Below are 12,286 nucleotides of genomic sequence, written 5' to 3' on the forward strand. Positions count from 1 at the left end.
CTGGTACCCACCACAGCCAGACACAATAGTGTGACCGACCAGCTTTTTAAAAAAAATATTTATATCTATAAGATGGCAAGAGAAATTTCTTTTTGCTGTTAGATGGTGGGGGAAGAGGGATCATTTTGATTTTCTGTGTGACCTTGTTCATAGGTCCCCTCCTTGACCAGATCTCTTCTCTGACCCAGGTGGTGCTGAAAGCTAATATACAAAAACAAATTATACATTTATTTTAGACGATTCAATGCAAAATTACAGCTTCCTACATAACTCTATTACTATGTTTTGCACATTTCTGTGGCTTTGGCCCAGAAGGCGGGCAATAAAACTCCTTAGGTGAAAAGTGGAAGCAGGATCCCAGGGTGGTGCTCCCTCTAGTGGCCATGAAAAGTCACTAAGTTTCCTAATACGACTTTCTTCCTCCTTTCCATTCAGTCAAATGACCGCTGGGGCTGAGAGGGGTCTGCCACACCGGTGGCTGACATTACCAAGGCATTTGCCTACAGTAACTGCAAGAGCTTCTACAGAAGAGCAGCAGCAGTGCTACAGCACAGGCACGAAAGGAGCACAACACACAATTCTAATTTTTATTCAATCTTTATTTCAATTTAGCAAATTTTAAATTTAAAAAAAAACCTGCTGGATCTAAACGTTGTAGCTTTGGAAGTGAATTTAAAGTAGCAGTACTAGCTCAATGCTCCAAAATATCTTGCTTCTTCCTTAGCATTATTGCTTTTTCATTTGATCTTAGTCCTAAATAGGATTGTCAACAGAGTTTATTATTTTTTTTTTCCAGGATAGTTGATCCTCACCCTGGTTTTGGCCAATTGCAGTGCAGGTAAAACCAGAAATGGGTCAGTCTAGTCCTGATGAGATGGAGCCAGGTAGCTCATCTCATCCTAAGGACATGGCCTGTACCTCTCCTGAGCACATCCTATATATTTTTTTTTTTTTTTTAATATCCTTGCCCAAGCCCACTCTTCATCTGTTCTCACTATGCGTGGGGTTGGCCTCGGGCAGTGATTAGGAGCAGCAGGCTGATGGTTTCAGAGTCAGACCTGTGAACATGGCCATGCAAGAGAAGCTTTCGGATTTGGTAAAGTTCAGAGTGAAAATGAAGGATCTTCACTGTAGGTGAACTAACACTTGCGTTATCGAGTTGGGTTGGTTTTTTTTTTCCCTGTTCTAGTACTGCTACTTTAAACCTTCTGTACCTTTGTATTTCCACTGAGGTAAATCCAGAGCACAGTGTTCACACGCACACATACAATACACGTAACAAGCCCTCGTATCACATTTACACCAACACAATTATTCTTTCCTTTTAGGATAAGGTCATTTTCTCCGCTCCTGCTCAGCCACGTTTGCCAGAATCAAGTTAACCTCCCCAATAGAAATGAAAAACTGCCATTAGATTATTTTCTTTGCAAGAATGACCTGAGTTTAAACAAAGCTTCTAGAGCAGTAGAAGGAAAAAAAAATGTGCATGAAAGCAGACCTGGGAAAGTCTGGCACAGGGAGCGTGGAGCACTGGAAGGTTTTAGATGTAGGGCATTAAGGGTTCAAGCTAAGGCCCCCCCATGATCCAAATCCCCACCCCAGCAGCAAAGACTGAAGTGCAGTTCTATGCTCTTTAGCAACAGGGGTTTTGTGAGAGCAGTTTTTCCCCCTTTGTCCTTGGCAGTTTTTTTTCGGAATAGAAGAACAGAAATGATCCCATCCTTGCAGGGTACAAGGCTCCTGGGTCTAGACCGGGCTTCCCTTCCTGTACACCTGGTGATTTTGCTAAGCATTTCATTTTTTTCCTATAAAAGTAACAGGCAAAATGTGCCTTTTGAAAGTCTGTGATCAATACTCGGACCTAATGTATTCCCAAGATGGAAATCAGTGATCTGTACCAATACAGTTAGAGAGAAAGGCAGCTCTGATTAGTGCATTATACTTATTTCATCTTTAATTATAAATTCTTTCTGCAAGAAGTGTGGTTTGAGCTTAAAGCTTTTTTTGAAATAACCGCATGTAACACTGTTCCTTTTGTTATCTCTACCTACTGACTGAACCTGGCCTTAGAGGTGCAAGCATACAAATAGCATCACTTGTATCCTTATTTCAGGGCACAGGGATAGGAAGGGTGCCCTTTAAATGGGGACAGGGGGATAACACCTCACAGACACTGGGTCACCACTCAGGTACTCTGGCTACAAGGGTGATTGAAGCTGGAAAGAGCTCCGTCAGCAAGACCAGCAGTGCGTAACCACCATTGGGTCTAGCAAGCAGCCTCCACCGCTGCTGCTCTCATGATGTGGCACTTGGACTTGCAAGCAAGTCATAAGATAAAAGTACCCCACAACCGAAAATAAGATCCACGCAGAGAGCTGGACACCAAGATTTTAACACTACGGCATCACATTTAGAGGATGAAAGCTGAGAACAACTCATGTTTGTGGTTTTAAGTTTATTTTTGGGCAGGGTCTCTAAGTGGGTTCCGATTAGAATGGTCTGGGAACCTCTGCCGTAAAGAACCCCCTTATCAAAGCCAGCAGAAGCAATCGCCTGTGTCACCTTTGGGAAGTTACCAGATAAAACACGGCAAAACCCGCTGGCCCCCACTGTTCCATGACTGCAGTTCTCTCTGAGCCACTCTCGCTACCGCCCATCAATAACTCCTAGCCCAGGTACGGGCCACAGAACCAACAGACAGGATTGAGAAGCAATGTTCCTGTTCCTCCTCCCAGTGAGGTCAACGAGTACAGGGACCTTCTGCAGGCCAGCAAAGTATGACTTTCACCTGCAGTGCGCCGAGCACACCACCTGTGACCAGACAGCGAGTTACGATGCAATTACAGATATGGAAGTGTATTCTGTGCACACCTGTGGTCCATTCGTTTTATCTAACTTACATTTAACAGCAATAGCCATCCTCTGCCCTCCCATGTTTGTATGAAAAGCCCTCCAAGCCCTAGGCTTGACCACAAGTTGTGCCAGGTGGCTCACAGTTCCTGCCCCTGTGCAGGAGACAAGTGACCAGTAACTGTCATGGACCCACTGGACCTGAGGACAGGCTCTCTCGACCACGGACCAACAGTAAAGGCCGAGTTACACACGGAACATGTTTACACTGCATTGCCTCGTGAACCAAAGTCCCGCCCAGCAGAGAGGAGAGATTTGTGCCCATGGCTATGCGACCAGTGACCCTCCATAGCTCTGCTGAACCGTGTGCTAGGGAGCAGTTACATGCCAGGCTCCATGCTGTGCTGCCGGGGCGGTTCTGCCAGTCTGCAAGCTACCACAGCACAGACCAAAGGTGCGGCATTAGCCATAGTGATAGTTGTGCATTATCATGGAAAAGAAAAAAAAAAAGGGAGAGAAAACTTCCAAAGCAAAGGGAGACACTTGCACAAGGAGAAAAAGCAATTCCCACTGATGCTGGTTTTTGGTTTATGGAGGTCAGCGCAGGACAAAACACACTAGGCCACATCTCCACTGTGAATGGGAAGCGGGCCAGGCTCTCACCAGCGAGTAGCGTCTTTAACTTACTGCTTTGGATCCACCAGACAGTCCCGTTCCCATCTCGGCTAGCAGGTCCATTTAAAGACTGAACATATTCAAACGAGACCTCGTTTACACAAAGGAAAAATAAAAAAGCAAAGAAAAAGAGGTTCATAGAAAGAGAAGGGCATTTTTTTTTTTGCCGTCTTTCTGATTTTGAAAGGCACTTGGGCCCTTCACTTTGATCTTCTAAGATGCTCCGTCCTGGTTTATTCGTGTCCTCCCCACGCGTGTGTTTCTGCTCCTTACGTGACACGAATAAGTACCGCATCGTCTTGGGCCGCACAGTGCTGGGTACAGAGATGGGAGGGGGTGGAGGAGGCATTCTTAATCCCCCCCCCCCTGCCGTGAAGAACTTGACGTCGCCCTCTATAGGGTGGTGGAGGGGAGCTTCTTTACCCGCCGCTGGGCCAGAATTGAAGATTCGATCGGCTTCAGCTCCGGGATGGGCTTCGAGCTGTTTAACGCCGAATAGGTGGCAGCCATGGCTCCCTGGGAGAAAACGGAGGAAGGAAAAAAAAAACACAAAAACAAACAAACAAACCCAGATCAGTCAATTCCTGAGACTCAAATAAGGGAGACTGTTAGGGCTCCTGCTCAAAGGATTTCCATAACGGGGAAGGGCGGAATCGCATCCTAACAATTTAACTTCTAGAATTTTGGCAACGGGGAATGAGTTTGGTAAAAGAGGCGTCTGCAGGCTCTGCCCCCTGGGAAGGCCGATTCTATATAGAGATATCTATACACACAGTTGGAGCTGCCACTGCTACTCTACAGCACCCTAAGCCTCTATTGGCAACTACCTGGGCATTTTTCTTCTGTTTTAATCAACCCTCACCTACCTAGTCCAGGGCTTGCAGGGAGTCCTTGGCCAGGGGCTACACACCCCAAGCCCACTCTGGCCTGTAGGTGTTACCCTCGAGTACTGGCTGAGGTTTCCTCCCCACCCAGGTGCTGCAATTGTTGCCTCAGCCGGCTCAGGACCAGGCAAACAGGAGCAAATGTCTTCACAAAAACCTTTACATTAAGGGCTGACAACTTGGTACAGGCAAGGTAGTTTGGGCACGTTGGCGATTGGACTAGGGGACATGCAGTGAAGTTACTAAGTGATATTTAAGGCAAAATCTCTCTCTCTATAAATATCTTTTTACTCAACACATAATTAAGCTCTGGGAATTGTTGCTGGAAGATATGGTGAAAGCTGCTAGTGAAGCTGGGTTTAAAAAAGGTTTGGACAAGTTGTTGCAGGAAGAGCCCATAAACCATTAAGGTGAAGTTGCAGATTAACCCAGGGACAAGCAGGGGATGACAGCACAGAATCTATTGACCTTTTGGGATCCTGCCAGGTAGCTGCGACTTGCATTGGCCACTGCTGGATAGTGGGCATGATGGACCTTTGGTCTGACCCAGTATGGCGAATCTTGTGTTCTTACCTCTTGTTTTAAGCTAAACTTAGGCCAGCATTTTAAACCTCAGTAGGTAGAAGGCAGAGACTTCTCTCCCCCACAAGCAAAATCAGGTGAGGTTAACAAGTAAAGCATTCAAGGAAGAAAATACCAAAACAATATTGGACAACAATATACAGGAGACAGCAAAGGAGAAGGGGCATAGTCACCAATGTAGTTAACAGAGAATTAAAATAAAAAAGAGAGAGAGAGAGAAAAAAGCAGCATTATCTTAGAGAGCCATGTCTACAAATGCTCAAAGTCTTGTTAACAAAATCATAGATGTGCAAGTTATAACAGAGGCAGACTTGGTTATAAAAGCAATCACAAAGTATGGTCATAGAAGTTGAATTACTGTGGGCTACCCTTGAAAACACAGGAGAATGTCCATTCACATGGGAGTATTATACAGACCCACAGCACAGGGGAAGAAGGTGGATTCAGAAACACGTATCCACCAGGATGGTGTGCAAAGGGGAGCTCCTGCTCATAGGAAACTCTACTCTACTGGATGTGGACTAGAACAGAGTCCATCTGAGGGGTGGCTACTCTGGATCTGCTACTGACAAATGGAGACAGCACCACTGACCTTATGGCAAAGGAAAATTTGTCTAGTGATCACGGTGGTAAATATTAATCTCTAACTTGATCCTTACTAAAGTCAGAGTCTTGGACTTCAGGAGCGCTGAGTTGAAGAGGATAGAACGATAACACTGAAGGGTATGGAGGGACTTTGATCAGTAATTAGAAGGCAACAAATCTTTGGCAGGTAAGCTGAGTCAGTCAAGTCATGGGACCCAATGATGTGTATCCTAGGATTCTGGAGAATTTCAAGACTGTGCCGTTTGCAGTTCTATTCAACTCATCCTCAAAGATGAGGGATGTTCCCAGGAAAAGAGCAGTTGGATTGCACAAAAGTGGGAATAGGAAAAAGGTGAGGACCTACAGATCTGTTAGTCTAACGTGAGGCATGGGCAGAACTATGCAAATGCTACTAATGGAAGAGACAATGAAGTCTCTTAAAACAAGCAACGTACAGGACACTGAATAACTTTCAAGCAAAGGGAATATCCTGCCAGACAAACCTGACAATGCTTTGAGGCGACAAAAATGGTGGGTGCAGAAGGCGCAAGTAGACCTCTGCCCCACACAGAAGACTGGTAAGCAAGCTAGGCAGAAAGATCTAAATTAGGTAACACATTCCGTCATCAGAATCCCCAGCCTGACTCAATCGGCACAAGAGAAAAAGGGCGAGGAGAATCCTGCAGCACCGAAACAGCGCCAAAAGGAATATCTGCACCCTACACAATTGATGCAGATGCAGCATCAGTCCCAATAATAATAGATGCAGATGATTCTGCACAGACTCATTCTTCGGTGCTGAAAACAAACCGTGCATCAACGCGGTCACCAGAAGCATCGAAGCAGAGGATAAAAAACAGGAAAATCAGCACAGAATCCCCCCCCCCCCCCCTTCTGCTCACAAAAAAAAAAAAAAAAATTTACTTCTTCACTTCCCTAGCAATACCCGGACCTTTGCCTTCCACTAGCAAGAAAGTGCCAAGGCTATTATTTTCCAATATTTCCCAAATGTCACACATTCGTTCAAAAATTATGGATGGGGATTTTCTACAGACTTATGTCAAAGAATTACCGGATAAAGAATTAGCGTTCAGGCAACCACTTTTGGAACATTTAAGGGAGGAATTGCGATCTTCAGCTCCCCGACTCCAGTTTATGGACAAAGAAGAGAGAAAAAGTTAAAGATCTCGCATCACAAGAAAAAAGTTGGAATCTAGATCCTATAAACCTTTGATTTCGGAAGACTCCCAGGATTCAAATGCAACTTCACAATCCATATCTCAAATCAATTCACCTGATACTCCATCAGATCCTTATCCAGAGCCAAACTGATTGACTTCTCCAGAAGATATGGCCTGTCTGACCTTCATATAAAAAAAAAAAACCAACATCCGAAGCTATTGCCTTCAGTTTGCGAGACGAAGAGGAAACTACAGAGATAAAGGGATTTCTACAATGCATACAACCACCAAAGCAGTATAAAGCTGTCCCCATGCATCAAGCATTACTTGATGTGCAGACCAAATTATGGAAGATACCCTACTCGATATCACCTGTAGCAAAAAAAATATAATCTTAAATACAGATTGTAAAAACGCACAGGCCATAATAAAGTCCAACTGCCACATGAATCTCTTATTGTCAGTGATGAAGGCGGAAAAAGAAACAGTCAAACACTCCCCCAGGAAAAGATGCAGAATCTGTGGTTAAATAGGTAAGAAAGTATTCCAAGGAGCCGCATTACAACCACGAACTGAGGCGCAGCATTTACAGACAATGCACTATCCGTTCAATAATCTACAGAAACCGAAGCAGCATTCAAATAATCTACCAGAACAAGACTTGATGAAATCAACTCGCTCCATTTATGACTCATACAATATTTCTACTCAAGTACTGGCGTTTGTCATAGTAGCAAGGCTACATGCACCCGGACAGAGAGAAGACATCCATGAGAAACTAGCAGACGCCTTTCCTGAAGATGATCATTTATTTGGAGACTAAATTAATGAAACTGTGCAGTCTGTTAAAAACCAAAGTATTGCTTTCCAGTCCTTACCAGCATCTCACTTGGATACTTCTTCTCAGAAGATACTGACAAGACACATACAAAACCCCCCATACTATTACTAGTCTCAGAAAAGGAGGCACAATCCATACCGGTACTACTCACAGAACCCGATATTGCTAGAACAACTTTCAAAAGCCACAGCAGCCACTGCAGGCAAGACACAGTTTGTGTGTGACAACTGTTATCAAAGCCCATTTCCAGACATATCAGTAAGAGGAAGGTTAACATTCTTCAAGAGATATTGGAATCACATCACCACCACAGACAAATGGCTTTTAAGAATTATCCATCAAGGATACTGTTTGAAATTTCAAAACTTACCACCTCAAAAAACCCACTATTGCCAACATCCTTATCCACAACTGCAACAGCTGACCCAAGAACTGAATTACCTGCTGCAGTCTAAAGCAGTTCAGCCAGCCCCGAAAGATCAACAAGGCAAAGGTTCCTGCTCCAAATATTTCCTCATTCCAAAGAAAACAAGGAATCGAAGACCAGTTTGGATCTTAAAGACCTGAATATGTTTGTAAAGAAAGAAAAATGCCAGACAAGTTCCTTTAGGCATAATCCCCCATCTCCTCCAAAAATGGGACTGGTTAACCTCCTTAGATCTCCAAGATGCTTATGGCTCATATCCAAATCAACAAGTAACACAGGAAATGCTTGAGGTTTACCTTGCAAGACCAACATTATCAGCACAAAATGTTATGCGCCAAACACTGTTGGCCTTTGGTCTAGCAGCAGCTTGGAGACTTCTTTACCAGATGTGGTGAGAATCTTCAGAGGGGTGTTACAAAAACAACAGAGGCGGGTGGGCACCTTATAGACTAACCAATTTATTGAGGCACGAACTTTCGACGATCAATTCCAACTCAACCAGACGATGTTACCAACGTTTTTCCTAAAATCACGCACATCATCGAAACATCGGGCTTATCATGCACTAGACTGTAGAAGAGCGCTCTTGTTCTACCTAGATAGAAAGTCAACATAATTATATCTTTTGAGGAGAATAACAAAGGAAATCCACTAGACAAACATGGTCTAGATGTTTCCCATTGTTCTCAAATAATGGACTGTCAAGACCTGCACCAGAAAGCCCATCCGTTAAGAGCAGTCGCAACCACTTGAGCTCACTCAAACCCTACTTCACTTCAAAACATCTGCAGAGCAGCAGAGAAGGTCATCAATACCCAAAACATTATTGCCTAAAAGCAGAACCTCATATGGACAGTAAACGCTCAGTAATATTCTAAAATAAATGGACAACTTCCCACACAACAGCAACACGTTACAAAGAAAAAAAAAAAAAAGAAGAAAATTAAACAAGCAACCCTTAGCCGGGGAGTCCCATCTGTGTTTTGCTTGGCTACGAAAAAACCAAAGTTTTCTCTCTGTAAACAAGTGTTCTCCACAGATAGCAGAAGCACCAGTCACATTCCCTCCCTCCTCCCCGCTAAGTTGAACATTGCTAGAGATAAAACTGAGGGAGAGGTGCGCAGTGACTCCCACACGTGCCCAGAAGAAAAAAAAAGAAAGAGGGCGCAAGCTGATTCGGCGCTGTTGGATGATATCATCCATCTACGTGGCCATTTGTCCTGTTGTCCACGCAGAACCCCTGATACAGGTTTTCAATATCTACTGATTGACTAGAGGACAAAATAAGCTTGAACGCAGAGGACAGTACAATCTGTAGCCAAGTACTCATCCCAGAAGCGCTGGAAAATAAAGGGAAGAATGGTCAGGAGTTTGGAAAATGAGCTTCAATGCCAAAAAATGTAAAAATCATGCATTTGGGAGGCAAAAATGAATTCACTGCAAATCAGTTAGGAGGACATGAATTGGAAACTATCAAACAAGAAAAAAAAAAAGATATAGGAGCAATCAGACCCTCTGAAAGGAAAGTGGCTGGCAATGTAAGAGAGCATCAGGAAAGCTAATTCTTTGTGCAGGTGCATAAGCACTTCCAGAAATAAAAAGGTTACATTGCTCTTGTATGGGTTACTTGGGAGATCGCACCATGAGTTCTGGAGACTGTACCTTCAGAAAAGCAAGTGATGGACAGCCTGCAACTTACACCCTACAAAAAAAGGACTGAACCCGCTTAAAATGCACTTGCTGGAAGGAAGAAGGGATGGGTGTGGATGACGGACACTTTCTTATATAGATGGGCTTCCGTACAGTATGGGAAGGAGACGTTTCCCCATAGAAAAGGAAATTCAAGGAGAAGGGTCATGAGATGTACAAAAGAAACATGAGAAGATATTTCTTTACTGAGAAGGTGGTGGCTACCTGGACTATCCGACCCGCAGAGGTACTAAAAACCAAAAAAAAACTGTGCCAGACTTTAAACATGCTTTGGATAAACTTGGACCACCGTGATAAGGGCAAATGGGGGTAACAGACAGAATAAGTGAACGAGAGACTTGAGCTGTTTGCTCAGTTACAGAACTTTAAAAGGGAAAACAAGGAAAGAGGAAAGAGTGGAGGAACAAGCGCATCAGAACAGGTTAACATCCCTAACAGCAGTGGTATGGCTACGTAGGCTGCTATGGCTATAGCCAAAGGCACAGTGGTAACTAGCACGGAGCAGGGGTTACAACTCTAGCAGCAGCAGTACAGCCTCCCAAGGCTGGGGGTAACCTGCACGGAGCAACCACAGTTCAAACCCAATTATCAGTGACCTTGGGGAAGCCGGATATTTCTGGATAACAGCCTTGCAAAGTTTGGTGGCTGTGTGGATGGCTACCAAACTGGGTGATAAGACACGGAAGATGGATTACGTACTGGTCAAGGAGAAGGATGACAATGCCCTACCAGCAGAGGAGGTGGAGGCCAGCAACAACAGAACTTGGATCTGCTTGGGACAGATATGGAGGGCACTAGTACAGACAGATTTCAGAGGTCAAATAAAAAGAAATAAAGACATTGGGGGGGAGAGGGGAAGTTGATGTTGGTATAAGAATGGAAATCTAGATATTCCTCCACCCAAGTGAGTCAGAACCAGAAGAGAGGGATCTGGACTGGGTATACTGGTCTTTACCTGCTCTCATTCAGGCCGGTGCCGCTGCACATGCTTAACACGTGATTGGATGGTGTCCATAACCCCCCCCCCCCCCGATGCAATACGTCCAAAACGGGCGTAGCTAATAGCGCTCATCACATGGAAATCCATTAGCTAATCCTCGCCATCCAATAAATATTCCGCACGGCCAATGCACCCTTGCAACGCGGCAAATTTTACGCCAGCCTAGGCCTGACGTAAAGTTATGCCACACTCAAGGGCGCATTGGAAAAAAAAAAAAAAAATCCTGCTTTCTGTTGCTTCCTCCTAATAGTATTGCCGCAATACTAAGCAGGAGGAACCAAAGAAAGCAGCGATTTATTTGAAAAAATAAAAAAAAAAATAAGAAATTCTGGCCGTCCAATACACACACGAGCTACACAGTCCAGGCCATGAATCTTGTGCGCGTTTATGCCAGCAGCGGAAGAACAGGGACGCTCGTAGTAGACTGAGCGTCCGTTTTCCCAACCCACTTGACAGCCACCTCTCCTCCTGATGGCGAGGACGCACTAGGGACGCACATCTGTCCCTAGCACCTCCTTTTTAGCGCAACCCCCTCGTTTAAATATTTGAGCGAGCGCCCAGGGAGAGGTGGCACGCGTTAGGAAAGCGGGCGCTCAACACCGAGGGCCCATTTTCTGCGCACATTTATTGGATCGGCCCCGATAAGACAATAGCAGACATTTGTTATTACCAGATCAGAGCGGATTTCCGACGCATTAAGGGACGCACAGGACTGGTTTAGGATTCTAAACCTCAGTAGCTGAGCGTGGGGGAGCCCACAGCTCTGCGCCGTTCTTACTTTTATGAGGTGTGCATCTTGGTGGATTAGCTGGCTCTGGGGCAGTCTGTCCCGCTGGGTGATCCAGGAGTGCTTCAGCACCTGACTCGCCGTTAGGCGCCGATGGGGATCAATATGAAGCATCCTGCAGACCAGATCCTAAAAAAAACAGACCATTGAGGACCGTTAAACGCGACTTCCTATTGCAGGATTACATCCTGCACCGCAGACCGACGTCGGGCACAGCTGCACGTTGGTTCTGTGAGGAATGAACGGGCTTGCGGCTCACACCCTCATGGCGTCAGGGAGGTTTTCGATGTAGAAGGATCTCTACATTCTGTGATGGCGACCCCCTGTATTCATGAGAATGAGCCCATTATTTCTTCTCCCTACCCATCAGGCTGTAAGATTTTTTTTTTTGTGTATGTTTGAGCCTAGTGCTCTCGTGCAGAGATGACGCTGGGTAATACCACAATGGGCAGCACCAAACACGCCATGCCAAGCTGTCAGGTACCGCAAGGTTCACAGCAAAGAAAGAAAAGTCCATCTCTCAACCTTTACAGAAGAAAATCGGCAACTGGATTTCGTTTTGCACAGAGGAGTTCCAATTCAGGTCCAACCTCTTCCCGCTCCTTAGTGGGGAAAACTCTAAAAGGCCCTAACCTTAGCGGACTCGGAAATGGTGTTCCAGTTTCCCCCTTTCAGCGTGAACTTTCCTCCTCCTATTCGGTTCAGGATTTCTTCCGGCGTGTCGTCAGGCCCATTGGCAAAGGGCGTGTAGCTGTATTTAAAAG

The 12,286-nt window shown here is 45.1% G+C and overlaps 1 protein-coding gene across 6 annotated transcripts in view; it reads right to left on the reverse strand.

Moving 5' to 3' along the window:
- Positions 1-729: 729 nt before the first annotated feature.
- RPS6KA1 (ribosomal protein S6 kinase A1) overlaps positions 730-12,286 on the reverse strand; it is a 115,080-nt gene continuing 103,523 nt past the window's right edge. For all 6 annotated transcript variants that reach the window (XM_029571928.1, XM_029571927.1, XM_029571929.1 and 3 more), the window contains 3 exons: positions 12,156-12,273; positions 11,514-11,651; positions 730-4,041 (listed from right to left, as the gene is read on the reverse strand). In XM_029571928.1, coding sequence (XP_029427788.1) covers positions 3,919-4,041; positions 11,514-11,651; positions 12,156-12,273 — 379 coding nt within the window. In that variant the 3' untranslated portion in view covers positions 730-3,918. The remainder of the gene's footprint in view (positions 4,042-11,513; positions 11,652-12,155; positions 12,274-12,286) is intronic.

This window comes from Rhinatrema bivittatum, chromosome 11 (genome assembly GCF_901001135.1).
Source record: "Rhinatrema bivittatum chromosome 11, aRhiBiv1.1, whole genome shotgun sequence".
NCBI lineage: Eukaryota > Metazoa > Chordata > Amphibia > Gymnophiona > Rhinatrematidae > Rhinatrema > Rhinatrema bivittatum.